Raw genomic sequence first — 27,363 nt, 5'->3', positions numbered from 1 at the left:
GCATCACCAATAAATCATTTCTATACTGATATATTTCTGTGGGAGATCAGCCTCACTCATAGATGATTCAAATGCTTCCTGATCGAGAGAGAAAGACCTACAAACTCATTGAAGATCAGTTTTGTCATAATTGTTACCGGAAACAATCTCCTCAAGCAGTTCAGGCTGTGAGTATTGTTCCTCTCTCCCTTATTTATGCTCTTCGGGTGTGCGTTTCCTCTTGAGAACAAGGATGGGGGGGAAATCAGATGTGTTTATTTTTAGTAACAAAAAGTGTGTCTCCGGCTCCTGGGCTGCACCTCTGAGGCACGCAGGCATGTCTGTCATGAATGGGAATGAGCATTAGTGCTCAAGATTTGTGTTTAATAAGGGGCCTTTGTAATTATGTAATTACAGTGTCTCAGAAAATCTTGCAAGACAGCTCGTCAGACACAAATGCCATAATGACGAGAACATTAGAGACTGCAGTAAGAGTTATTATGTAAGATACAGACTGTTGCATCCATTAATTTTTTTTTTAGATAATGGTGATGTTGTTTTCTTTTGAATCATTCACAATTTATAGCTTAACTTTTGTTCCTCTGAGCATATGTGTGTTATGTTGTCACCAAATCCTACGCCAACTGGAGGCAATGAATTCTGGGCCGGTGGGAAATCTGCCTGACTTGATCCACACATTTTGTGCACCTGAGTAGCACGAGGTTAATAGCTATAGGGGCTGCAGATAGACTCACTGATGTACTATATCCCAAGCTCCCACATAGTGGATGCACCAAAACACATCATTATTAAACACACTGCATTTGGTAAATTACTGGTGATATTATGGTTTTCAAATGAGCTGTGACGTTTGTCTGCGGTCATTAGGAAAAGCAGGGGTAGAATAGAGAAAAATAAGACTTATTTTTCTGCTGGCTGACATGCTTTGGAGAATCCAATGTCTTTTCCCAGTGCTTGCTGAGCCAAATATCTGACTAAATGAGAAAGCTGCAGAGCATGATAATGTGATTTTGGAGCAATCCAGTGAACTGGAGAGGAAAAAGACAAAGTGAGAGGTATTGTTTGGCAATGAAGCCGGCACATCCTTGAATTGAGTTAAAAATAACCCCAATGTTCTACTGTAGGATGTGTATTGTGTTCATTATCTCCCATGTCATGGTGATTCAGTGTCACTAAAAGACTTAGTGTCTGTCAGAGGGTACAGAGGACTGAGTCTCCCCTGTTACGTAAAGAGAGTGTGCTTCTCTGTGACCTCAAGCTGTTTGAGCTTATCAAGTTATAAACAATGCACCCCAATAAACTGACGAGCAGCTATGTCACCCGGCTACTCCCCGCTTTATGAGCCGCTGTGACGGCGCAATGTCAAAATGTCAATGTCGTCAATTCAGGTCAAAAAGGACAGAATCGACCCTATTAAAAGATTGTACCAAAATAAAATCACTGCTAAAAAGGAGACCGCAGGAAATCCTCGATAGGTGGAACAATATGTGAAAAATCAAATGGCTTATAGGAGTGTTCATGATTGCCCCATGCTGCAGCCTGACGGTATCCATCAGTCTTGTACTCTCCCGATGCATTCTTCTGAGTGCTCTGAGACGATACATAGCAACAGTGGGCTCGCGATTCAGTTGCAAGTCAGTGCATCATCCGATATCTCTGGCCCTGTCTAACGCTTGGTTAGCCAAGCGAAGCATCTATGGGGACTTCATGAATAAAAGTGTGGTAATAAACTTGGATTATAATCAAAAACCAATGCAGTGCTTTAATAAGGACAGTTTTTTCAAAGCTATGTAATCACTAGCATCTCTAAGGTGCCATCATGTTGTTGCGATGATTAATATCTTAGGGGCTCTACACTTGAGACCCTTGATCATACAGGCCAGGGTTGACTAAAGGGAGAGGGCCAGCAGAAGCATGATTCGAAAGGATGCCAGTGGTGGTTTAGCAAGGGAATCTTTTGGAGTCTTATTACAGTAATTGGTTCTTGTTGCTAAAAAATCTGAAGTGTTCATGCCTGACTGAGTGTAACAAACTGGAGAGAATTTCATAGCTTTGCACCCTGAGTGGGTGAGTGTTTAAAAAGTGAGAGAGAAAAGAGGTGGTGAAGGAGAAAGATAGCAAGAGTTTCTCAGAGGCCAGGTTTGAGGTTTAAATAAGCAGCTCTGAAAGGAGTTGCAGCCCGAGGGAGAAGACCTCAGCACAGAGGACCACAGCAGTGTGAGGCAGTGGACACACTCGCATTAAAAAGAGAACAAAGGCAGAGCACATGAAAGTAAAATAGAGAAGAGTTAGACAGAGCCAGAGATATATCCCATATATACCTAACTTCACATTGTTATCTTAGTATGTTGAAAATATCAGTGGATGTTGTTCTGTTTTCTAGGTTTTGATTAAAGTGGCTATAGATAACATGTTTGCTTTAACTTATCATTATGAAGTATATGTTGCTTGTATAATATAATGGCTCTAGAAAAATTACACGACCTGCGTTTTGATTGGTTCCCTTGAAGCCTTGATTCGCAATGCAACTCTGTCTGTCAAATACAGCTCTAGACCATGCTCTAGACTCAAACACAGCATCACTGCATACCATAGACTTTTGCTTAGAGGCAACTAAACAAAATAGCTTACACAGTAACTATCTCCAGTAGACAGAACTACCAGAGGAATGTTAACTGTGGCTACTCAACCCGGCAAAAGAGTTGTATTTGTATGGGCTCAGAACAGTCTCATAATACACACATGCACACAGAAGGATTCACACTTGTATTTCCGGATCCACACTTGTGTTTTTCAATGCACACACAAATGTGTTCCGTTTCATATACATGTAAATAAAATCCAAATACAGAAAAAAGTTTTACATGTGTATTTTTGATCCACACATATTTGTTTTCCATTTAAAACCTCTGCACCTGCAAACACAAACAGCTTTCTGTGCACGGATCGCTGTGCATTCGTGTGTGGGTTTTTTGAGACTCCCCTGACGCTCACCCGATTCGTACTTTTATTTTTTTCTATCTATAGCCAATCAGATGTCTCCTTCATTCTAAGCCAATCACATGAGCGCGCCCCCACGAGGGTATGATTTCTTGCGTTCATGACGTAGCGCTTCATATACGCATTTTGCGCTGTCCGGTCAATTCGCTAAACAGAGGGTGGAGCATCAGGTGATTATGCCGAGCTGCGTGTCTCCGTCAGACTCAGCAGCTGTTCTGATCTCTCTCGCGTCCGGTTATACTTCACTCACGTTTATGTCCATATCGATTAGATCCAGCTCTCCTGATCGGCCTTTATAGAGAGCACCGATCAAACTATTAAGAGTGAATATCGGCCGATAATGACCGGCGGGGCTCCCCCCGTTGACAGTTCACTGTCTAGCACTGGCTTCGTAGTGCACTGATCGATTAGGCTAAGTTAACCTGTAGCTGCTCCCTCCACACTCACAACAACTTCATACAGACATAAATAAAGCAGCTGTATTCGCCACACAGGAAACACACATTTAAAACGGTTTTGCCTGCCGTTTTTGTGTACACAAGCATTCATCAATGGTTCGGAAAGTGGCGCTGTACCTTAATAATATAAAGGCTTGTATTTGCGTGCATTTCCTGTTCGGAAAGTGGCGCTGTACTGAGAGTGGAGGTGTCCTGACATTAGCGCCTGCAGGCAGGCTCCATGGAGCTGTCAGCTCCAGACTGCGCAAAATGCGTACATGAAGCGCTACGTCATGAACGCAAGAAATCTACCCTCGTGGGGGCGCGCTCATGTGATTGGCTTAGAATTGAGGAGACATCTGATTGGCTATAGATAGAAACAATTACAAGTACGAATCGGCTGACCGTCAGGGGAGTCTCAAAAAACCCACACAAGAATGCACAGCGATCCGTGCACAGAAAGCGGTTTGTGTTTGCAGGTGCAGGGGATTTGAACGGAAAACAAATATGTGAGGATCAAAAATACATATGTAAGACTTTTTTCTGTATTTGAATTGTATTTACATGTGAAACGGAACACATGTGTGTGTGCATTGAAAAACACAAGTGCGGATTAGGGCTGAACGATTAATCAATTTTAAATCGAAATCGCGATTTGAAATGATGCGATTATGAAATCGCAAAGCCTGCGATTTTTTTTAACATTTTTTTTTTTTCTTTTTGTGTGTCAGTCATCCACACCAATCAGAAGTGCTGTGCTCCACATGTACCAGCCATTGTTAATCAATCAGAAGTAGCCCATGATAGAAGGTGATAGACAGATTGATCCAATCACCTGCCAAGTGCTTCTGAAAGTGCCTGCCCTTTCCAAATGGCTTCCAATGGAGCTTTAGATGGTTTGGTGAAACAAACCATCTGGGTCAGGGTAGTAATGCTCCATCACATGTTTCTATTACAGGGTGAATCTTAAACTGAAGCTTGACTTTAAAGCAAACCAACGGAAGTTTCATGTAAGTTTAGTTTTTTCACTCAGCTCGGGCTGCGGGGGTGCTAGAGACGGGAGTAGTTGATACGACCTTCCTAGCCGGAGATATGGCCGCATTTTACAATAAACATCCGTTGGGTCTAGGGCTGCAACAAACGACTAATTTGATAATCGATTAATCAATTAATTTCTCAAGCGCTCTTATTTATCAACTTTTAGATTTAGCTTGAGGTTGTTTTAGGCATGTGGAAACTAACAATGAAGACAATAAAGATGAATACTTGATTCAAAAATGCATATATTATTAAATTAACTAAACACATTTTGAACAAAATTAACATTGCTTTTTATTTAAATTAAATACATAATATTTCACATAAAAAGAAACAACAGTGTTTTAACAAATCGTATTAAATAATCTGAGGACAGAACTGTAAACAGAATAGCTGAAACTTTAACAAAATAAATAACTCAGTTTCATCTAATCATTAATTAACCCATGTTTGTATAATGTAGTTAACTCCGTGTGTTGCTGCTAGCATACATAACACCTGACGTGGAAACGTTACTCGTGGATGGGGCTACTAGAAAGACAGTCGAACCCGGTGTATTCCTCCGTCTAGATGTGGAGCACTTTTGCTTAATGTTTAGACAAATTGCTCGTGTTACCGCCCTTACATGCTAAACTCTTATTGCACTTTTGGCAACGAGCATCGAGACGGGTAAAGTTTAACCACACCTCGGAGCGCTTCTCTCCGTCATCCCCGCCGTGTGTTGCTGCATGTAGCAGCCGCGTGTGTGTAAACGGCCCCGCCCCCTCGCACACAGACGGGGGAGAGATCTCGTCTGATCGAAAATACATCATAGACGCATTTGTTTGCATATTAGAAACGAGTTGGCGACACTAAGACTGCGATATAATGTTTTGTAGCAATAATACATGACATATATTTTTTAAATGTCTCCAGTACCGATAAAAAGACCAATAACGTTGGAGCTTAACGGCGCGTAAAACACACGTGATGACGTCACCAACGAATCGACGACTCAATTAGTTGGCAACTAATTTGGTAATCGATTAAGTCGATGAGTTGTTGCACCCCTAGTTGGGTCGCTTAAAAACAAATATCGCAATTCGAATCGCAATCGCAATATTTGTCAGAAAAATCGCAATTAGATTTTTTCCCAAAATCGTGCAGCCCTAGTGCGGATCATGAAATACAAGTGTGAATCCTTCTGTGTGCATGTGTGTATTATGAGACTGTTCTGAGCCCATATTTTTGCGACATCGGAACCAACACTTACTTGTGTCCCAGGCTAGGAGGGGAAGGTTGAAATGTTATCCGTTTCCACTTTAAATACACGGAGGTGAGACATTTACCAGCAATAAAATGTACACTTTGAATTAATGCAATGTTATCATTGCTTTGGGAGTAAAGACAGTGACAGAACAATGAGAGAGAGACATAGTCAGTTAGAGAGAGTACGTGTGACTTATCGTAGCAGGTTCTGTTAACTTTGTTCGTTATTCTCGCATCCAGGAGAGAAGCTTTAAAAAGGAGACTAAATGGAGTCTCTGACAAGTTTCAAATGGGTACTTTAATTAATAAAAAGACGTGGTAATGTTACAAGCAGAAGATTGTTCAGTGAGGAGAGAAAGGCTGCAGCTTCCTCTCGCAGTGGTCGGCCGAGTATAAGAGACTCTGAGAGCCCACAAGCATTCGTCCTTCCCGCTTGCTGGCTGTTTGCTCCTCCTCTCTGGGGGCTGTGGTGACGTAGGAGACTTCCCCCTCGTTCTTCTGTGTCCGATATTGCGTTAAACGGAGGATTTCGACATTTTACATTCATTGCTTACTTCCACATGCCTTTTCTCCTCCTTATCTCTTTCATAACTTTATATGTAATACATGTTAACGGCGTCAATAGCCACTTTAATTATACTAATGGACGGTAGTCCCGGAAGTCGTCATGAAGGATTTTCAGAATAAAAGCTTGGTATTGAGAACTTCCGTTTTTTTCCAGAATAAAATAGCATTTAAACTGACGGTATGTTTAAGGTACATTATGCTATCAAAACATTGATTTTAATTTCTAACAGTTCCTAGGTTCCTATCCGAAACGAAATGTTAACGGCCAATTAGAGTTGACAAATAATTTTGACCTTTTGCTCCAATTTTACACTGTTTGAAATAAAGGTTTTCCGACTGCTCATAATACTTGAATCAATTTTGTTCTGTGTGAATACCTAATCATATTTAATAGTCCTGTATCAATATAATGGACTGCACCAGAAAAGAATAGCACACATTTTGAAAAAGGTTCTCAAATAATGTATACAGGTTCTTGTAAATGTCTTTCTGTACAACCAGTATCATCGTCATTTTCTTCTTGTATTAGCAATGTCTTGATGCTGGCTCTCAACATTGACAACATAATTAATCTTCAGCTTGCTTATAAGGAGTTTGTCCAACTCGTACATATCGTTCGTTCTTAGAAAATTAATTTTGGGATATTTTGATAAGAATATAATATTGGAGGTTTTATCTAGTTGATTATTCACGTTGGCAACTGAAAAGTGAAATTAGGCCATATTGGTTCGTACCATTGTTAATACCATATCCAAATCCTCAAGTGGAGTGTTTGGCATATGAGTGCCATCGTGAAATAGGAGTAAAGTGATCCCACCTCCGCCAGTCAATTTAAAGCCCCTGGGATCGTTCCTAGTAATGATGTTTTCATGCTGACGGTCAGTTGATCTTGTTATCACCCCAAGAGTCCAATCAAACCGGTGAAGTTAGAGGCGGCAATGAATTCAAAAGTATCACTCTCATTTGATCGTATTCCGCCCTCAGAACATGATGCTCATTGGTGATAACAACACAAATATTTGGAGATGTATTCATCAATGAATCATCACACTGAAAGAAAACAGCTATTGCATTTTGCCAACAGGCTCTCGCTGTGTTTTTTATAATGAGTCATGAATGGGAGCGCTTGCAAAAAGCTCATCCTAGACATTTCCCCCCCCCCTGAGTTGGTTTCAAACTTTTCCCCATTGTATTTGCAGCTCATCAATCTTTGGCCTGGAGCGACGTCAAGCTTTCTCCTCGCTATCCCAGGATTCGCTGAGAAAAGCTGCTCCATATGCGCTCCCCTGCAGCCATTACAGCTAAACCTGGACAGCAGCTCACCTGGGAGACACACACGCATGTGATTGGGAGTACTAGGGTTTCTCATGTCACATTGCAGGAACAAAATGCCGATAGCAGTGGACAGAAAGCCCCTCTGATTCCAACTTCTGCTAAGCCTGATGAGGGTCTCTCTCCAGCTCTCTCTGGTTGGCTTCTCATCACTGGAGACACTGATTTCTTTTCTCCTGGTGATTCAGAGGTGGACAGATTGATGGCAGCAGAGTGAGAAAGAGTTCCATTTCAATCTCCAGAACAGATATATCCCCACACATTCGTCATGCCTGCACTAAAATCGAAGCTAGATTAATGGCATGTGTTATTCGAGGTTAGTGCCAGCTATCTGCAAAATCGTTCTCCTCGTGGCTCAAAAAGAATTTATGCCGCAAACCCAACTCGAAGGGTCTCCCTTAGTCATTAAACATTGTTTTCAAATGGACTAAAGGGTCATTTTAAGAATAAAATATCAAAGCGGGGTACTGAAGCATTAGAAAAGTGTGTTGAATGACAATAAGTGGTGGCTTTGTGGTTGTGTGTGCGTCTTGAAAGAGCAAGACGTCAGGAACGCTGAGAGATCAACTTTAGTTACTTGATGATAAGCTCAAAAGATTGACTGCTTGCTGCACTTTTCCTTGCCGCCTGGAGAAGGACGAAAAAATTGCCTGCAGTTTAAATAACATGGTTTCTTAATCCTCCTTCAGTGGGAAGCTGCAGGCAATCTTCAGATGTTATATTTTCTCCCCTCTCTCTGTCTGATGGCTGTCAGTGACATAAAGACAGCTGCTTGGCCATCCTCTCAAACACTAAGCCTCTGGAAATGGTGTTAGGGCTGGGAACGGCGCTGCAGACCAATGATGCACTTTTGGCCTTCAGACTGCTTCACTGTGTACAGTATGGAGCACAGCCAGGTCTATTGGCAGGAAATGCAGCTTTTGGAGGCTTCGAAACACAGCACTAACATGGATAGTGACACATTCTTAAGTACAGTTACATTAATTGCACTCAGTGGCTAACCTATTCTCCTACAAAGTTACATTTCCATACAACTAAACTGCATTCTCAGATATTTTTAAGGAGAACATTTTCTCACAGATTTCGGTCACAGTTTTGAACAGATAGTTGATAAAGTAAATTAAAATAAACAAACCTGCAACAAGAATAGGCTACTTTGTTGTGTTTTAGGCAAAAAAGCAACTTAAGGTTTAGTAAAACATTTTAGTTTGGCTTAAAAGGGACCGATCATGCAAAATGCACTTTTTTATGTCTTTTATACATAAATATGTGTCCCTGGTGCGTCGGGGAACTCACGCAGTGTCAGAAAATAAAACCCTTTCTCTTTTCCTCCGCACCCAAATCTTTTAAAAACGGGGGTACAACGAGCGGATACATATTTGCTGCCGATATGACGTCAAATCGCCGGCTGACCCACAGAAAGTTGCGATCAGAAACCATGCCTGAAGTTTTTTGGACGTAATCTCGTCTTTGTTTACATTAGCAAGCCTCGCTAACACTCAGAGCTAACCTGTAGCACATTTGTTTAAAAAGCAGGAAATAAAAAAGGAACTCACGTTGTGATAAACCCGCAAGAGAAAAAGCATTTGAGCTCCATACTGTTTCATAAATAATCCTTGATGTGGTTTAGAACAGGATGGCATTTTATCACAGCATAATTTTACTTTATCTCCGGTAGAATTCTGATCAGGCATTAGCTCCGCCTCCTCAAAATCCGTGTTTCTCTAACAGGGCTGCAAAAGAGGGGTATGAGCAGTATGAGGCATGGCTACAATGGGTGAACTGTTTGGTATATATACATGTTTTGTATAGGTATGGCCCTACAATATATTTTTCCAATATAGCATAATAGGTCCACTTTAATATAAGTACATTTGTTTAATTAATTAAGTTTCTGACATCAATTAAAAGTCAGTGTTGACTTTTGGTGTCACACGGGACACTCACACTTTTATGAAAGTACAGTGTTTGTTTGGAACATTCATCATAAGCTCCAGATTTTTTGCGTTTATCGATTTCCAAAGACTTTGTTACTTTGTTTTTTTTCATGACAGAAAACAAAATTTATTTCGAGAGAAAATCTATTCCTTAGAAAGAAATCGACAATGCAGTTTTTTTGTATGGAGACATATTTTTAAGGAGTACAGGCTGTAGTGGAACAAAAACCCCAAAAGTAGGTGGATGTGAGTCCAACAGAACTATGAATCTTTTAAACGTTATGTGTAAAGAAAAATGAATATGCAGCAGCTATTTGAGAAACAAAATGTAAGCTATAGGCGTCTGGATGGGCCAGTCTAATGACAATAAGAATACAAGATGCACTCTCAACTGTTGTGCCCTAAAATATGGCGCATGTGATAAGTTACAACCTTGATGAAAAATATTTTTCAAGTGTTTGCTAACATTAATGTGATTCCTACTAGATGCTCCTACATATTATTTCAGCACCTTCTGAGTCATTAGCATTGCAGCTCAGTCCCACATCTTATGCAGAAACACATGTTTTTTATTTTAGGTTGACTCTTAAAAGCATCGCTCCTTTTCTATTAGATTAGCAGAGTGCATATGGAAGCTGCAGGAGCACAGAGTGCATTATGGGCTGTTGAGCCTCTGTGTTGTATAATGTACAGCATCAGTAGTCCCCTCACACCTTCCAACAAGCCTGCTCTATATTGGACACTGACCTTGGCGAGCGCTCTGGCATGCATCCTATTTGTCTAGCCCACATACAATGTAAATGGGTTTCTGAAAATTAAAAATCCATGCTGCCCAATTCGATACGGGACAGTATTTCTGACCACAGGGGAGATGTGGATTAGGGCCTAATGATATTACCTACAGTACAGTATAACTCCAAGACGTCCTCCACTCTCCTGAGGAAATGACCAGATGGGACTTGGATGCTGGGATATGGTTGTGTGGTTGCATATGGAGAATTATTACTGAGAGACAGCCATTTACAATGTTGATAAAGTACAGTTATATTATATAATAACACTAGAGAGCTTCCTGCTTAATGCATCACAGTTCAGTTCATTGGCATGCTACGTGTGGGAGCTTGGTTGCCAACTCATTCATTCAATAAGATTGGGGAGGGGGAACAAAATATTTATGGGAAACGACCATGTATTACCAACACGCTGACACCCTTTTATTCTCATATGTTCATCAGCCTTCTCACTAGAGAATGTGGTTCCAAAGAAAATCCTCCTACTCCAATCCTGTCTCTCCATTCATTTACTACTAATTCTCAACTTAGTAGGATTTATTTTTAGTTTGAGTAGGAATGTAATGTCATTTTTGTTACCCTTAACCTATTTTTTTTAAACTCAGCTCCCTAGTTCTGTATTTAATTTATAAAAAAATATTATTAAATATGTTTCTTAGATAACTTATTTTTTTAAGTGGTTTTTAAAGTGGGCTATACAAATACAATGTACTATTATTATTATTATTATTATTATATTATATTAATGCAACACAATAAGGAAACAACATTTTTAAATCTTGCAAAAATGGTGATATTAAATATATCTACTAATTGTTCACTGTTACCAACTCATTACAAGTAAAGGATTTTTAACGATGTTATGAAAGGGCTTGGTCTTGATTGAATACTGAAAAAGTATGGATGAGTTGAGTTTTTTTACTTGAAACTGATAACAAAGTTGTTATTAGCCCTATAACCAACATAAACCCAGCATCCACCTCTTCCACATTTGCACAGATAAAATCCTTCACTGGAATAAGCTCGTGAATATAATTCAAGTTTCCCATCAAAAAGCGCATAGCAAAATAGCAAAACATATTAGTAGCATATAAATGACATTTCTAGGGGACAGGGTTGCCAACTCATTCGTTCATTTGTCTTCATTCTCCTTCTCTGTCCTCCTTGATGTATCCCATACACTTTACTTCCATTTCCCCTCTATATAAACTCTTTTTTCCCCCCCTTTCACGCCATCAGTGAAGTTCAGGGTTTCGGTGAAGGTTCGGTTAATGAAGAAATGCTCTGTCTCACATCTGCTGTCGTTGAGTAAACCCATCCGTGCATCAGCTGAAGGACGGGGCTCTTATTTAGACTCAAAAACAGCTGTGATTTCCTCATCCCCCATGAGTAATGCAAAATAAGACTCCCTCCACATGTCACACCTTGACTACTGTGTACCTATTTTGAATTAACAATACAGGTTATGTATTCTCAGGGGTACAGCTCTTATTAATACATTCAGTTTGGTGGATGGGGGTCATAGAGTTCCTTTCAAGGTGAGTCCAGTTTTATAGACTTTTCAATCAATTTTATGTTTAAGGCCAAGACGTCTATGAAAGTGTCCTCCCTGTCCTTTTTCTGTAATAGTTTTCGCTCAGTAATTTATTTCTCTGTGTAAAGTGCCTTCTTTTATATCGCAGTGCTTCCTTGTTTGGTTGCCTTTTTGTCTCCACTGTTTGGAGCCTTGTCTGATATCATTGCAGATTTTGTGCATGGTCCATTTCATCCAACAACACACAAATGTACAAGAGCTATTCAGTATACTGACTGAGCAGCTGTGCCTTAAGCATTTGAAGCTATTATATGAATTATGTATTATGTGACACACATGTGCTTTGTAAAGAGCAATAAGGAATACTTCCGCGTGACCAGGTTCAAATCCAACCAGCTGCCTTTCTTTGTTCCCTCCCTCAAAGAAAGGTTCAGTCTGTAGGGGATTGGACTTTGGACCGAAGGGTTGCCGGTTCAGGTCCCGATCGGACCAAAAAATACGGACTGTGGACTGGTACTGGAGAGGGGCCAGTTCACCTCCTGGGCCACTGCCGAAGTGCCCTTGAGCAAGGCACCTCACCCCCAACTGCTCACTGGCACCGGCTAGACTGGCTGCCTCCGCTCTGACCTCTCAACTGCATGTGCATGTGTGCATATAACTGTGTGTGTATTTGTATATGTATGTGCATGTTGTAAAAAGTGTGTACTGTGTGTACTGTATGACCTGTATAAAAACGTGTGTGTGTACGACAGAGTGGAAACTGAATTTCCCCCTCAGGGGATTAATAAAGGTCCATCTTCTTCCTGCCCTTTCCTTTATATTCTCGACTAAAAAAATCATCTTGAAAGAAGAAAAAGAATCACTGTAAAAACTAGTAGAAATAAATAATTGTTCACTACAGTATACTAGGACTTTGTAAGAAACCCTTACTGAATAAAATCCCTTGACTCCCCTAAAAATAAATATCTATTACATTTTGCTGCCATCTAAGCAACCGCCCAATAATCTTTTATGTGTTGGTGTTTGTGTTCTTTATATATGCATTATGAGATATGGGGGTGAGGGTCCCAGCAGGACATGTTGCCCCTGGCTCAGCATTCTGCACAAAGATGTGCATGTTTGCACTTCAAAACTCTCTCTATATTTATTCCTCACACCATGACACTTCTGTTCTCTCTCGCAGGACAGCAATTACCTGCAGGCCACTAGATTTTGGTTTGCAATTCTCAGAGCAAACAGACGGACATAGAGATAAGGGCTGGGTGTTTGATTTCAGTTTGGACACCTCAGCTAAAGGTACTCTTTTTGTACATTGAGAAGATTAAAGCTGTACTTTTCAGTTTGAACAATTACTCAAATGACTATGTTTCATGTTGCCAATGTTGATAAATGATAAACCAACAAAGTGTTGACTCTGCAGGTCACCTCAGCTTTACCCAGCATGATAGCATCTTTCAGCCAATTTCTGCTTTCCTGTTTCAGTTTACTCTTAGCTCTCATGAGCACCATTTCCAGGCACAACAGTGGCTCTTTAACAATGAAACAATGTTGATGAATCCATTGTATGCTATACCCAGCACAGAACTGCCGACAGATAACGATAGCAACTAGTTTATATAGAAGGAGCATTTAGATGCTAAAAAGGCAGATTGTTGGAGTTGGTTAAGAGCAAAACCTAGCCAAAAGGAGAGCATATATTGGACTCCATTGGCATTCACAAATTGGACAGGAATAAGACTCCGAATTAATGTTAATGTTGCACCATATCTACTGCATGAGCTGATATAACATCGCTGTTCTGTAAGCTTATCCTGGTGTCCCAAAGCTACCAATTATTGCCGATATCACCTTTTTAAAAATATTTGTTCTCTATTTAACAAAAATGCCATACTTTTCAGATACTTGCCATTTACAAAGAACAATAACCTGAATGAAAAACACAGTCTTAACTTGCCAAACTTCTGGTTGAAATCAAGAAATCATGCAATCAAATAACAAATATACAGGAGTGAAACTCACAGCCTTTGAATTGAGGTTTGATACCAAGCAATACACACACAGTCTTTCTCCACCCATACAGGATGTCTTGTTTCACCACACCTGTGGCTCTGTTGCTCTGCTGTCCTGTGCAACATGGAGCAACACCATGGAGTCGCCTCGGGAGCTCCCTGGTGCCCAGCTACAGTACACACCCGTTTACACACCATGTACACACAGACACACACACTCCCTTTCCGCCCCTCGGGCCTCCCTGCCTGTCTCAGCGGGAAGGTCACAGGCACACAGTTATCGCGCTCGATTTGATTACGTCTTAATCCAATCAAGCAAAGCAGAGGGCCCCATTGATTTTCCAGACATAGAATAATGCTTATTGGGCTTAGAGGTACATGGCTGATTCCTGGACAAGGTTAAGTCCAGAGGGAAATATCAGATCAGTCAGGGAAAATGTGTATGGGTTGTTTCTAGGTTAAGACCTCTTACTGAAAAATGCAACCAAAGCTGTCACCTCCTGATGAATGTACAGATTATTTCTAGTCACAACTGTTTTTGTTAGATTGTCAGTAACAGCAGCCTCACATATGAAACCCAACAATAGATGAAAGACTTGAGCAATCATGAGCAGCTATAGCGGGGCAGAGGGACTGAAAAGGAATGATAATCCCTCAAAATGTAATCCGTGCAAAGAGAAAGAACGAAATGGACGTGGACCTGAGGGGATAATTTGAATTTGCCAATGGAGAATGAGGCTAGTGTCAGCAGTGCAGGGACTGATAGAATGAGACAGAAATGGTAACATTCAATGAGATGTGCAGCAGGAGCATGTGTGGTTACTCAGCACTCTGAAGCTGTGTCCTTCAGCCTTCATGCTGTCTATCACTCAGGTCAGTAAGAGTAACCCTTAGTAGATAAAGATAGCCTCCCCATCGAGTTACATTTGTTGTGTAACTCCACACTGCAGTGCACCTGTGACAGTCTGTGTGCAGGGCAGTTGTTACTATAAAATCCAAACCAGAAGGATGCCATCTTTATGAACAGCGTGTTTATTTCTACGTGTATCCTGAAACCTGGCCGGGGCTGTAGCTTTGCTCAGAATGAAGAATGAAGAACAGTGCGTCTGCAGCACAGCGTCGCCCCCGCTCCACCTCCCACCCCTCCTCAAACAGCAAAACATCAAGCCGGGAGATGACGATGACAAGAGCTATTGGGGTATAGCGAGGCCCACTCACCTTCTGGTTCACCACACAGTGTGCACTGTGATTCTAAACAAGAACCAAAGAGAAACAACAGGAGATTAATAGAGGCAGCACATATGTGAAAGTCTGTGTTTGAGCATGCAAACACATGTCAGCATCACAGCCCTTAATGCGAAAATGTTAACAACTGCTATTCAGGATTCAGCATCTCCCACTCTGTGTCAAGAACAAATAGAAACAATACAACTGAACAATCAACATGGAGAACAACGGATTCTCTTTTTCTCCTAATGTCCTTGCAGAGTGGTACCCATGTGAAATATAATAGAAACCCAGCCACCATGCATAATATGACTATCAGCCAACGGCAGCTGCAAAAAAACAACAAAATGATGCAGAGACAGGCGTCAAGGGAAAAAAAAAACAGAAAACAAAATGAGAAATAATATTACTTCAATTCATCACTGCCATATGCAGTAGATTCTGTGAGCAAAAATATGAACATGCAAACCTGCGGCAGACTCAAAAGTAAAATTATAGGGAAAAAATGCATTGATTTTTGATCGCAAACTATCCATCATTTGTATTACTCACACTACAATGATCCTTTAATTCAAGGATATACCAGGCCTCACATGCGTCATGCGTCTCGTGTTCATCTTTTTATTCCCATGCAAACATAACAGCACACTGTTCTGTAATCCTGAATATCTAAATCAATGCATTACTGTTAATGAAGTATTCCCAAGAGCAGAGTGCAGGCAGCCTCCAAGATTATTTTAAACAAACATGATTATTAAATAGGTTTGTTTTTCAAAAACAGAAACTGGGCATAATGAACAGAGTGATGACGGAAATGAGTGTTATGTCCTCAGGCTCTAAATTCCACAGACGGTCTAAAAACAGCTGTGATGTGTCAGTGTTTGTCTCTCTTCCCTGATGTGGCAAAAACAGGCCATGTTGGTTTTTTTCTACCTCATCTAATCACAGCTAATTAGGGGCTTAATTAAATCTGCAGCAACCTTGGACTCATACTGTAGCTTGACTTATTCAAGAGGAAAACAGTGAGACAGCTCTTTTGATGCATGGTTTGTATCCCCTTCTGTACATTCCAGGGGATAGAAATGCAACAAAACGTGTACATAAATGTTCAAAATATTAAAGTGCTGCCATTTCTGTCTCTCTTCCCCAGATGACCTTGCTCATGAGCAGAGTGCAGCGAGGAGAGCTTGGCAGAGCGGCGGATGAATGAAAGAGCACTTTTAAAGGTTTGTTGTCGCTCTCAGAGTGGGCAGATTGTAAAGTCAACTCTGAACAAAACATGAAGCTGCATTTGGCTTCAGAACACCTCTTATTTTCACAAAAATGCTTTTCTCAAGTTGTGCTTACTGTAAGTGTACACTCTGAAAACAAATGCCTTGGCTCAACAAAGAAAATCAACGCAACAGTTTGCATCGATGTTTATTGAGTTAAGACAACTTCTAATGAAATTGTCTCAAAGCAACAAAGTTATTTGAGCTATGGGAGAAGGCTTTTCCTCTACAATCAGAGGTGTTTTTAATTACCACTTATATCATGTTCTGTAATCCTGAATATCTAAATCAATATATGTGCATTACTGTTAATGAAGTATTCCCTAGAGCAGAGTGCAGGCAGCCTCCAAGATTATTTTAAACAAACATGATTATTAAATAGGTTTGTTTTTCAAAAACAGAAACTGGGCATAATGAACACAGCAAATAAATGCTGCCATCACATCGAAGTTAGAGGCCTTTGCATATTTAAAACCAGTGCCAAATGTGTCAAATCTGTAAAGTCTTTGTAAAACTATAGAAACAAACTCTCAATGGCCACCAATCTGCAGATCACACACATCCATTTGACAAAAGATGTTTACACTGCCGACAGTCATTATTTCAAACAGTATGAACACATTTAACGCAGAATGCTTGCTCATTCATGTTTCCCTCCACCACGATGGTTGCCATCGTATGGTCAGATCCTGGGTGGACCGGTTACTGATGAAGGCGATATTCATGTCCTTTTGAAGCACATTAAATAATAGGTTAGCGCATTAGAGATAATGAATTAGGTAATTGCATACTTTTTAAACTGTCACTCTTAGCGAATTCAGAGCCATTATTACCAGCTGCTAAAGCAACGCTGGTATTGTTTTCACCTATTGAGTCTGCATGTGTGTGTCGTCATGGCAATGTGGTCCTGAAGACACACAGAGGTGCTTTTGAGTACATTACCTAGTGTTTAAATGCATGTGGACAGATTTAATCAATCCCAACCGTGCACGTTTTAGTGCATCTTCTCATCTGTTTTGCAGGTTCCATACAATATGTGAACTGGAGCAGAAGAGCAGAAGCCACTTGTCAAATGTTACACAATCCTTTTCCCATGCCATTGCTGTCAACACCTATCCATGCTGAACGTTGCTAAGATATTATTCATTGGGGTGTGGCCAAAAGTGCAATATGCTTAAACTGACAGAGAGCAGTGCTTTTGTCCTGTGTTTTTACACTGTGCCCGTGGATTTTATTTTACTTCAAGATTTGTAATTACGTCGCTAAACTCCTTGAAAAGGTCCTCTTCCTTTTCTCCAAGGTACACAACAAGGCAGCGGATGGCTATAGTTCTCTGCGTACTTCAATTGTATTGTGCTATTTTTGAAAAAGGAAAAAAAGATAAATGACCTAAATGAATATATTCTGAATGGGAGACTGCCAACAACTTGCATTTCAATGACAACTCTAAATAACGATCCTACCTCAAGAAGCATGTCCTTGGTCTGCTTCACCGAGATTCATTTTGAATGAAAAGCGATATCACAATAGTAACCAAAGTAGGTTTACTCTCACAGTAGCCTCTACTACTCCTCTCACAGAACTATTCACAGTTCAAAGGCTGCTAATTTTGGTCAAACAGCAATTTGCCATACAGTGCAACTACAAGGCTATCTACTGTATTTGAATGACAAAAGATGACACTCACCTTAAAATGTCCTTTGTATATTTCTATTTGTCTTAACTGTCGGAACTTGTCCCGGCATGTTAAGTGGGAGTGGACTTGAAATCCTTAACTCAAGGTGTAGAACAATTAAGTTATCAAGCCATTGCATTACTTACTACAACTTGAATGTTGTTTTAAGTCAATTAACGCAGAAATCAGAGTTCAAATTACACACAATATTAAGTTGATGTAATTACCAACATTATTACGTCAACACAACTTATAAATTAATGGTTGCAACTTAAAAATGTTATCTAAATCAATTAACTCACATTTTTATCTTGCAACCATGCATTTAATTAAGTGGAGGTGAAAAGTCGCCTGAATTCGTTTTTAGAGTGTAGATCAAAAAGCCACACAATGCTTAACACTCACACTAAAAACAAAGTGAAGCCTACAAAGACAACTCCACATAGAAATCCAGCTGTGGTTGTCACTTAAGGCCCTGTCACACTGTCCCGAAATTGACACCCGATGGACACACGAATATGGAATTGTGAATTTCGCACGAAGATGGCCCCGAACCACACACGAAGGCAACATTTACATTACATTTAAGACATACAACTGCAATGAAAGTACAAAAAACAATTATGTTACAGTACTATGATACTGTACTGATATCTTCAGACTTTGTTCTTTACTTTATCCGTCGTTATATGTAGAAAATATTACGTTTTCTCCGTAATGTTGTTTCCATAACAACAACAACTTCCTGTCAACTGTCCTTCAAAATAATATATTATATCCTTTTTAGTTTCACAGAACACAAATTGGGTTATTTACATAATATATTTACATGATTTTGTTGTGCAATAAAACAACCCGATGGACACACGATAAAGGAAATGTTCAAATTCGGCTGTGATCGTAGCAACATCGGGCCATTCGTGAGGGCATCTTAAGCCTTCGTATGACCGCCGGTGGAGTTTCTCAGGCTCCAGCAGCAACTTCGTGAGCGGTGGCTAAATCTTTGGCATGCCAAAAAATTGCCGAAGGACCTTGCGAAGGTTCATTTTCGTGTTGAATTCGTGTGTCAATTTTGCCCTTCGTAAGGCCATCGTGAGGGCATCTTGTTATCATCGGTGCCATCGGGCATTCGCCACGATCAGAGTGAGGGTGAATGCACCGATGATAACACGAAGCAGACACGATTTGACAAGATGCCCTCACGAGTGCCTTACGAAGTTGCCGCTCACGAAGTTGCTGCCGGAGCCTGAGAAACTCCACCGGCGGTCATACGATGACTTAGATGCCCTCACGAATGGCCCGATGTTGCTACGATCACAGCCGAATTTGAACATTTCCTTTATCGTGTGTCCATCGGGTGTCAATTTCGGGACAGTGTGACAGGGCCTTTAGCAGGAGCATTGTGCTGTAACTTTATTTGGACCTCTGTTCTGAGTGCTTTGGTGGTCTGTGGGTTTGAACCACACACACGCGCTTTGGGTGCTCTGCACTGTCAGACAGCTGAAGCCTGGAGAGAATTTACTAGTTTAATTTGTCCTTTTTACTTCCCACTCCCTACAGTATAATTCCACAGAGTCAAGGCAATTGGCTCGATTAGTTTGTCCTGACTGTTTAAATTTAAAGTGCTCTTGAATTTCCCTGTGTGGAGCCTATATTGATCATGCTTTTACTGTATAGTGCTCTAGGGTCATTCTCATTTGCTTTCCAATAGGAGGTGTAAATTGTCCGCCAGCCTTTTGCTAAACGTATTATGCTAGCCATGAGGGAAGATCTTGATGCTAATTTGAATCACTGTGGACAATGAAGTCAAAGAGTTGCACTCTAGCAGGAACAACTGTGCTTGAGCTTTAAGTTAGCATGCTAACATTTGCTAATTAGCACTTAACACTTTTTCAAGGTTTTTGGGATTGTCCAAAGTAATCTTTAGGGCAACAACAACGCCTGTATCAAAGTATGTAAAAATACCTCAGATTAGATAAAAAACAAAACAAAAAACTGTTGAAACATCACAATGTGAATGAAAATGAACTGTACTTATACAAAGTAAACATTGATTGTACTTACATTGAGGATTCATCCTGGCCTTGTATTGGTCAATTTACAGCCAAATTAAGGGGTTTTCCTATTTATGCTACCTTATTCATTCAAAAGCATCTCAAGCACCTGCCTTAACTGCAAGATCATGTCATAGTGTAAAGATAACATAGATGCAAGGTTCATGAGAAGAAAACAGCAGACTTTGAAAAGAAAAATAGTGATTGCAATTACAGGCTTGGTACTTCACGGTTTCTCAATCCTACATATACCTATCAGTATACTACATGAGAGTAAAGAACAAACGCAGACCAATAAAGTTTAATCAAAAGTGTCAGTGTGTTTGTGACAAAAACAGCCTCAAAAATAGATAAAATCTGGATGCTGAGCTCTTACTGGTTGTGAGTACACTAACAGATTTATCAGGGGCCTGCACAGTCCCCTGATATCATCCCATCTCCAAACACAACATACAAGGCGAGCAAATCCTTAGCCTTGATCTGATAATGTATTCATCCATAATTAAAGCCTTCATTTCCATATCAGCGCCGCCTGCTCACACCTTCCCCGTTGGCTGATTCCTTTCTTTTATCCGCGCTCTTTTCCCACTCTCTCCATCTTTCCCCAGATCATGTGATGTGTGAGAGATACAGGTGCTAATTAGCCTGTGCTGAGAATGATCTTGGCTTTTTCACAAGAATGGAGCATCTCTCAGAAAAAACCTGCAAGGTTATATAAAGCCAAGCGTGATACCACAGGTGCGAGGACATCAAAACTTTATTCAGGGAGTTTGGTGCATTTCCCAAAGACTTGACTGAGAGACAGGTCCCATAAACTCTGTTTGTTTGTTCTGACATTGGCAACACACAGATTGTGAAACACAAGTCAAATAAAGACCTGTTTATTGACACTGGGTCAATAGGTAGGTCAATAAAGGGAAGTACACAGTAATGCACATCTTGGACGGATTAACAAACACCCTTGTGTACAGGCAGGCATGACCACACACAGATAACTGACTCACACTTAAATACTCTAACAAATCACAAGACAAACACACTCCCACGCTCCAAGCCTCATCTATGTGGAGGATCACCGATTTCGGTTTACCTTCCCCTTGACTGGCACCATCCATCTTCAGCGGGGCCCCCTGTGTATATGCAGCCCCCCCTCGGAGCTGATCTAGCACTTCTCAGAGGAGCTGAGCGCAGGGCTGGAGGAAAACTCATCAGCCCGGCAGTATAAGCCCTGCCTGCTTCTAATTCCACTGCGTTGTTACACATATTTACTGAGCGTTCTACATGCAAGCACATTTTGTATCGAACACGTCTGGTTGTAAATATTAATTACACAACACCCGTTATAATTTGCGGGATCAATATTTAAGAATGACTAGGGTCTGAAACTTCTAGGCAACATTTGACATTTTAGGATATATGCTCTTTTATTGCTTTCTTGAGGAGAGTCAGATGAGAGTATTGATACCGCACTCCATGGGCGTCGCAGCCATTATATGAGGGTGGGACAAGTCCCCCCCACTTTTTCAAATGATTAGTTTAGACCCCCCCACTTTTACCATGTGGAAAATCCGTGAATCGGTCTCTCCACTCGCCGCACTTTGTAGAGCGCTGTGTCAGTGCTTCACTATCAAATACATTCCAATTGCTTATTTAGAGAATGCCCAAATCAATGAAACTCCGTACCATGTTTTCACTGCTACTTTGTACCAAGGCAGATTCTCCCATAGCGCGCGCATGTTCAAGGAGTGTTGTCATAGTTGGACAGCTCAGATCTGTTGTATGAAGCGATGCCGGTAGCGGAGGTAAGGCACACACACCAAATGTTCAGGAAATGGTTAATACAGAGAAAATCAAAGCTGACGATCTCTTGGTTTGATATGTTTTCTCCCCCAGACAACATGGACATAAGAACATTTTTTTCAAAGAAGAGGAAAGTAAATCTTCAGCTGGTAGCAGTTAATCAGTTAACAGTCATGGCGGCGGCGGCAAAAGCGTCTCACTTCTGGAGAGGAGTTTCGTCTTTATGTCATGATAGAGAGATACAAATACTGAATAGTTTAGATGAGAAAAGGCATCGAAATGCCAGGTTGCTAGTATTTATCATGTAAACAGGGAACATGAATAACCTGATCTCTCTGTGCTCATGTAAACACCATGATGTAGCCTACTGTAGAGACGCAGTCAGTGTGTTTTACTGGAGCCTCAGTTCGATAAGAGATTATTTTCTGAGTTCTTTAAGGCAGGGGTTCCCAACCTTTATTGTGCCAAGGACCGGCAGATACATTAAAAAAAAATCACGGACCAGTTGTCAATTGTAACTGATTTTAATATTTACTCACCACAAGGTAGCAACAGAGGCTACTTGTAACAGCCTGAACAAATACTAGAACAATATGCATCCAAAACATATTAACAACATTTAAAAAAGAACCGGTGTCGTTTTTTGGTTTTTCGGAAAAACGGAAAACCGACTTATTCAGTTTTTAAAACCAAAACGGGAAAACAGATAAATCAACGTTTTGGTTTTGTTTGTATGATTTACGGATAATCCAGTGAATGCTGGGAAAATGAGGAGAAGGCGCATTATGAAGGAGATGTCCGGTCGCCAGGGTGTGTGTGTGCGTGCGTGCGTGTGTGTCACTGGCATTTGTTTTCAGAAGATATTATGATAGTGACGTTCGTTCCGATGCACTCCGATAGCATTTAGCACTACATCGAGATTAAGATTAAACAAATTTATTTTGGGAACACCCACATATAGGTTACATATGGAGTTAGCCAGATGTGTGTAAATTACTGTTCATGGTCATTTGAAAACAAATGCCGGTGTCGGACAGACACAAACACACCGAACACACAGAGCTGAGCAGAGCACATACACACACACGTCACGCACACACGCGCACACACACACACACACACACGCACACGCGCCTTGGTGACTGGACATCTCCTTCATAAAATGAATAAAAGGGAGAGTAATCGGGCAGTTCGATGTGTGTAGAGGTGTGTGTGGTTAACACGAAGCAGCCTGCAGTCACTCTTAAGCTGTTCTGATGAAGGTAAACACAGCGAAGGCGGTGCGTAAAAAGGCACAGCTATTTACCCGCTGGTGCTGCACTTCTCAGAGGCGGAGTTACACGTCCCGCTGCCTCCTGATGCTGCCTGCAGCCATTTCATGAAGTGAAGGAGGTTTTCCTTCTATAAAACAGCTGCGGGCAGCAGATACCGTGAGAGTCCCGGACATGAATTCATAGATCAAGGCAGAATGGTTTACTCTCCTGTTTTGCCAATCCGGTGCTTAAACAAATAGCTCTACACCCCTGGCCGACATGTCCTTAAAATGAAGTCCGAGTTTGAAATATATCTCAAATAATGTATGCACTGCCATTTCCCCACATAAACATAACAGTCTGCAATTAAACGGTTGTCTCCTGTGTGCTCCTCTTCCTACTTGGCGCACCGGTAACTTTCTCGTGCACACAAGAGGCTGAGACCAGCTGAGCCGCCGAATCACTCGGAACATCATAAAAGCCATTTTCAACGGTTATCTGGTGAAAGATTAACTAGGCTACTGGAGGAAATAACATGACTGGTATAGGTGCGAAAATTAAACACTTTTTGAAAAAAATATTATGATAAAATATTTTATATATTTATAATTCTGCAAATATTACGATAAACTCACAGCTATTTCGCGGCCCGGCAGTAACACGGTTGGGAACCCCTGCTTTAAGGTACTCTCTCTCAAAATGGTAATTTGCATTATGTTTTAATTATACTTCTTATCATTCAGAAGCTTTTTGTGTGTGATTATGTTTTACTGAGTGCTTATAGGCCATGTCCATCCCAGTATTCAGTTAACTATTTATTTTCTGTGCACATTACATAGATAGGTAATATTCTACTGCTTGGGACTTTGAGTTTGAGTCTTCAAAATGTCCAATGTCACAGACTGGGACTTACTTTAGAGTCAGTTGTATTTACATTCAGTATGACTTGTTATGATTCAATGTTGATGAAAGGGAAATGACAGTTTAGAGTCAATTGTGATGTGGACTCTCATCCCAGAATGTTAAGGAAATCAGTGGGGATATTGAAAAGGAAACATTTCAGTCAAGGCGCATCATATGACCAATATAGACAGAAGAGCAACATTTATTTGAACATTTAAGTCAATGATACCAAAGGTGAACTTAACATCTGTATGGAGTCAGATCAGTCTCAATATTTAATAAATGCTCACAGAAGGATTCACAAATGTATTTTGCGATGTATATATAAATGACTCTCCACAACAATATCTCTCAATGCACTCACAAATATTTATTGTTGTATATAAATGTACAAAAAATGGGCATTTAAACTGCTTTTTATTAATTCAAAGACGGCTCTGAATTAATAATCAAATATGTTTCCTTTCTTTACTACTGGATGAAATTACAAAATGTACCCATCATTTTCCTCATGCTAGTATAGCCACATAAAAGTATCAAACCACCTTAAAACGCACCAGAATACAGGAAATCTATTTTTTTTTGTGGGGGAGGACCCCCACACCCCCCGTTAAAAATACCCCCCCCCACATTCAGGATGCTTCCTACGCCCATGCCGCACTCATGTCCGTCCATTGAATATGAAGTTATAGCCAGGTTAGCTTAGCATAACAATGGAACCACTTTTGTTTTTGGATGAATCATTAAGCAAGATATAACTTGTTTGATATTTAGTTATTGTTTTAGCACAGAGCCATGCTATCGTGTCTTTATGCTAAGCTACTGTATCTGCCTCGAGGATCCTGCTTAATATTTACTGGATAGACATGATGATGAAAGTGGACTGAACTTGCCATTAGACTCAATAAAAATAGCGTACTGCATGGCCATATTCCCAAATGTCAAACTTTTTCTTTGATTCAACATTTCATGAGCACTTGAATTACCGAAAATGAGGTTCTAACAAGTGGGAACACAGTTAACTTCCGTAGTGACAAAGTGAGGTAAAATATGACATAATGTAGGTCTTTTACTACATTGATCTTTATTAATTTCCGAGATCATGGTTGCAAAAAAATTCCTGATATATAAAAGCAGAAGAAACAAAATATTTGAGCCACTCTTATTATAAACTACAAATATCACTTATAAGACCAGAAAGTCACCAACTCAACATTGTACAAGGAGCTCATTGTCAGAAATATTCACCATATTCTTAGAAGGGTAACAGCAGGCGTCTGACATCCAACAGCGAGCGCTGAAATCTAGCCAGCCATCAGGGTGATCACAGACACTGGGAAAGAACTCTACAAACAACTGCTCTGGTGTGGCTCCATCAGAATACATTCTTTAAAAGAAAAACAGCTTTTAGTCGGCTCCTGTAGCTCTGAGTAGACGAAGCAGTGGGCGTTATGTGTGACACCAGTGCAGGGATCTAGGCCCCACCTTCAGTTACAGACAAACACTGTCATTCTGAGGCGAGTCAAAAGCCATCACATGTCACGATGCGTCTCCTGTCTATTTAGGAAGTCCGTGTGTAGCTATAAGGCCATTGATGCCGACACAAACCATGAGAGATTTATAATACTGCTGTGGATCGTTGCAGCCGCTGAGGAGTTTCCTTGTGTTTGCAAATGAGTAATGTTTATTTCTGTAAAATGAATACATTTGGCATAAAATATGTACTCATCAATAACAAAACATAGCTCAAATGACATTAATAGTAACTAAAATGTGTGTATATGTTAATTTCCCCTCCCTTGTGGTGGTCTTGGCTAGATAAGGGTCTTCAGATAGTCGGGGAATGGGGACCAGGGTATGGAACTAGGGTAAGCCTGCTTTCATCGACAGTTTCAATATACCGTTTTTTCTCTGTGTGACAAACAATGGTTGGCTGAGTAGCACTTTGGCCTTTGGGTAAGTTAAACAGTTATCTACAGCTGATTTGTCATTTCAATCGGTGCAGGCTACCAGCAGCACTGGCTGGGAATGAGTAGCTTGCTCTGTGAATCTTTTTCAGGTTTCTCTTAGTTGATCAAATGAAAGGATACATAGAGATTTGATATGAGATTGAATTATAACAATAGTTTTAAGCTCAATAAATACACATAACATTTGACCAGCATATGTCCCATTCGTCCGGGACACTGAAATCCTATAAAACAGTTGGACAGGCGCCACATTATCACTACAGCGGGCAGAGATGTGAAACCAGTGGAGGCCAGCAAAAAACAAGGTTTTAAATGATGATTTGTTTTCAAGTAAGTGCATATCTCAATTCTATATGAATATATGTTTGAGTGGATATCTCCAGATGGATAGGAGGTTTCTCTTACCTCCTGGGAGGCGGAAGGAATCGAGAGGAAGAGGGAGATACATATTTTAGGGAGGGGAGGATTGAAGAAAAATGATTTACGGCTCCTAAACGGCGCTGAAGGGTGGATGATAGAAGGAGAGTGAACAGGTGGAACAGTGTGGAAGACCAGAGAGATAGAGAGAGCTGTATGGACTGAAGTTAACAGAGGGACTTGTGCACAGAGGATATTAATGGCCACCTTCACGCCCCAGCAGCTTTGTCTTGCTGGAGCGTCTATCAGGAGCCCTCAGCCCCTTAGATGGCCATATTGACACCTGCTGACGGAAGGCGGGTGTAGACAACAATGGCACGTCCCTCACTTGTCCTTCTCCTACATCTGATGAACTTTTTACTATCACTCGTCATCATTTCATCTAAAGTCTTTCCCCAGATCAGAAGTGACAGTCTGCGTCTGCCTCCATGTGTTTCGTTTTCAAAGGATGTGCAACAAACAGCAATAGGACGTGAGGCAGCTATTTATAACCAGGCACAGTGCATCCAAGGGCTGCTGATGTCAGATTGTGACGGATATGTGACAAGTGGGCCTGAGGTCATGTAATTGAAGTTACTTGCAGGTTCAAAAAGGGTCAAAGCCTTTCAATTATAATCAGAGAGTTTCTAAACGTGGGAATCATACTAACATGAGCGTCCGTGTGTTATGTTCCGAAGGTCTTTTGTTATTTGTGAGCTGTAGTCAATTCACGTTCATCTAACCCGCTAAACACCGCAGTGTGAAGCATTTTAACATACATATTAGAGTGGCAGGCATCTACACACAGCTTTCACTGTGTATAACTTTGCCACTAGGTACTATTTGTACAAGAACCGTGTCACTTTATGACAAAAAATATGGAGAAGCTGAGTTTTACAATACCAGATGGTTGTAGGGGAA

The 27,363-nt window shown here is 40.7% G+C and overlaps 1 protein-coding gene across 5 annotated transcripts in view; it reads right to left on the bottom strand.

Annotated features, from left to right (window-relative positions):
- The window catches only part of dlgap2a (discs, large (Drosophila) homolog-associated protein 2a), a 198,073-nt gene that overhangs the window by 79,702 nt on the left and 91,008 nt on the right, over window positions 1-27,363 (bottom strand). For 4 of the 5 annotated variants that reach the window (XM_034222526.1, XM_034222527.1, XM_034222528.1 and 1 more), the window contains one exon: window positions 15,112-15,144. The exons of the other annotated variant lie outside the window; for it this stretch is intronic. In XM_034222526.1, coding sequence (XP_034078417.1) covers window positions 15,112-15,144 — 33 coding nt within the window. The remainder of the gene's footprint in view (window positions 1-15,111; window positions 15,145-27,363) is intronic. 5 annotated transcript variants of the gene reach the window in all.

The sequence above is a fragment of the Gymnodraco acuticeps genome, unplaced genomic scaffold, assembly GCF_902827175.1.
Source record: "Gymnodraco acuticeps unplaced genomic scaffold, fGymAcu1.1, whole genome shotgun sequence".
NCBI lineage: Eukaryota > Metazoa > Chordata > Actinopteri > Perciformes > Bathydraconidae > Gymnodraco > Gymnodraco acuticeps.
Note: the sequence above shows the minus strand (reverse complement) of the source record. Positions and strands in the feature narration are given on the sequence as shown.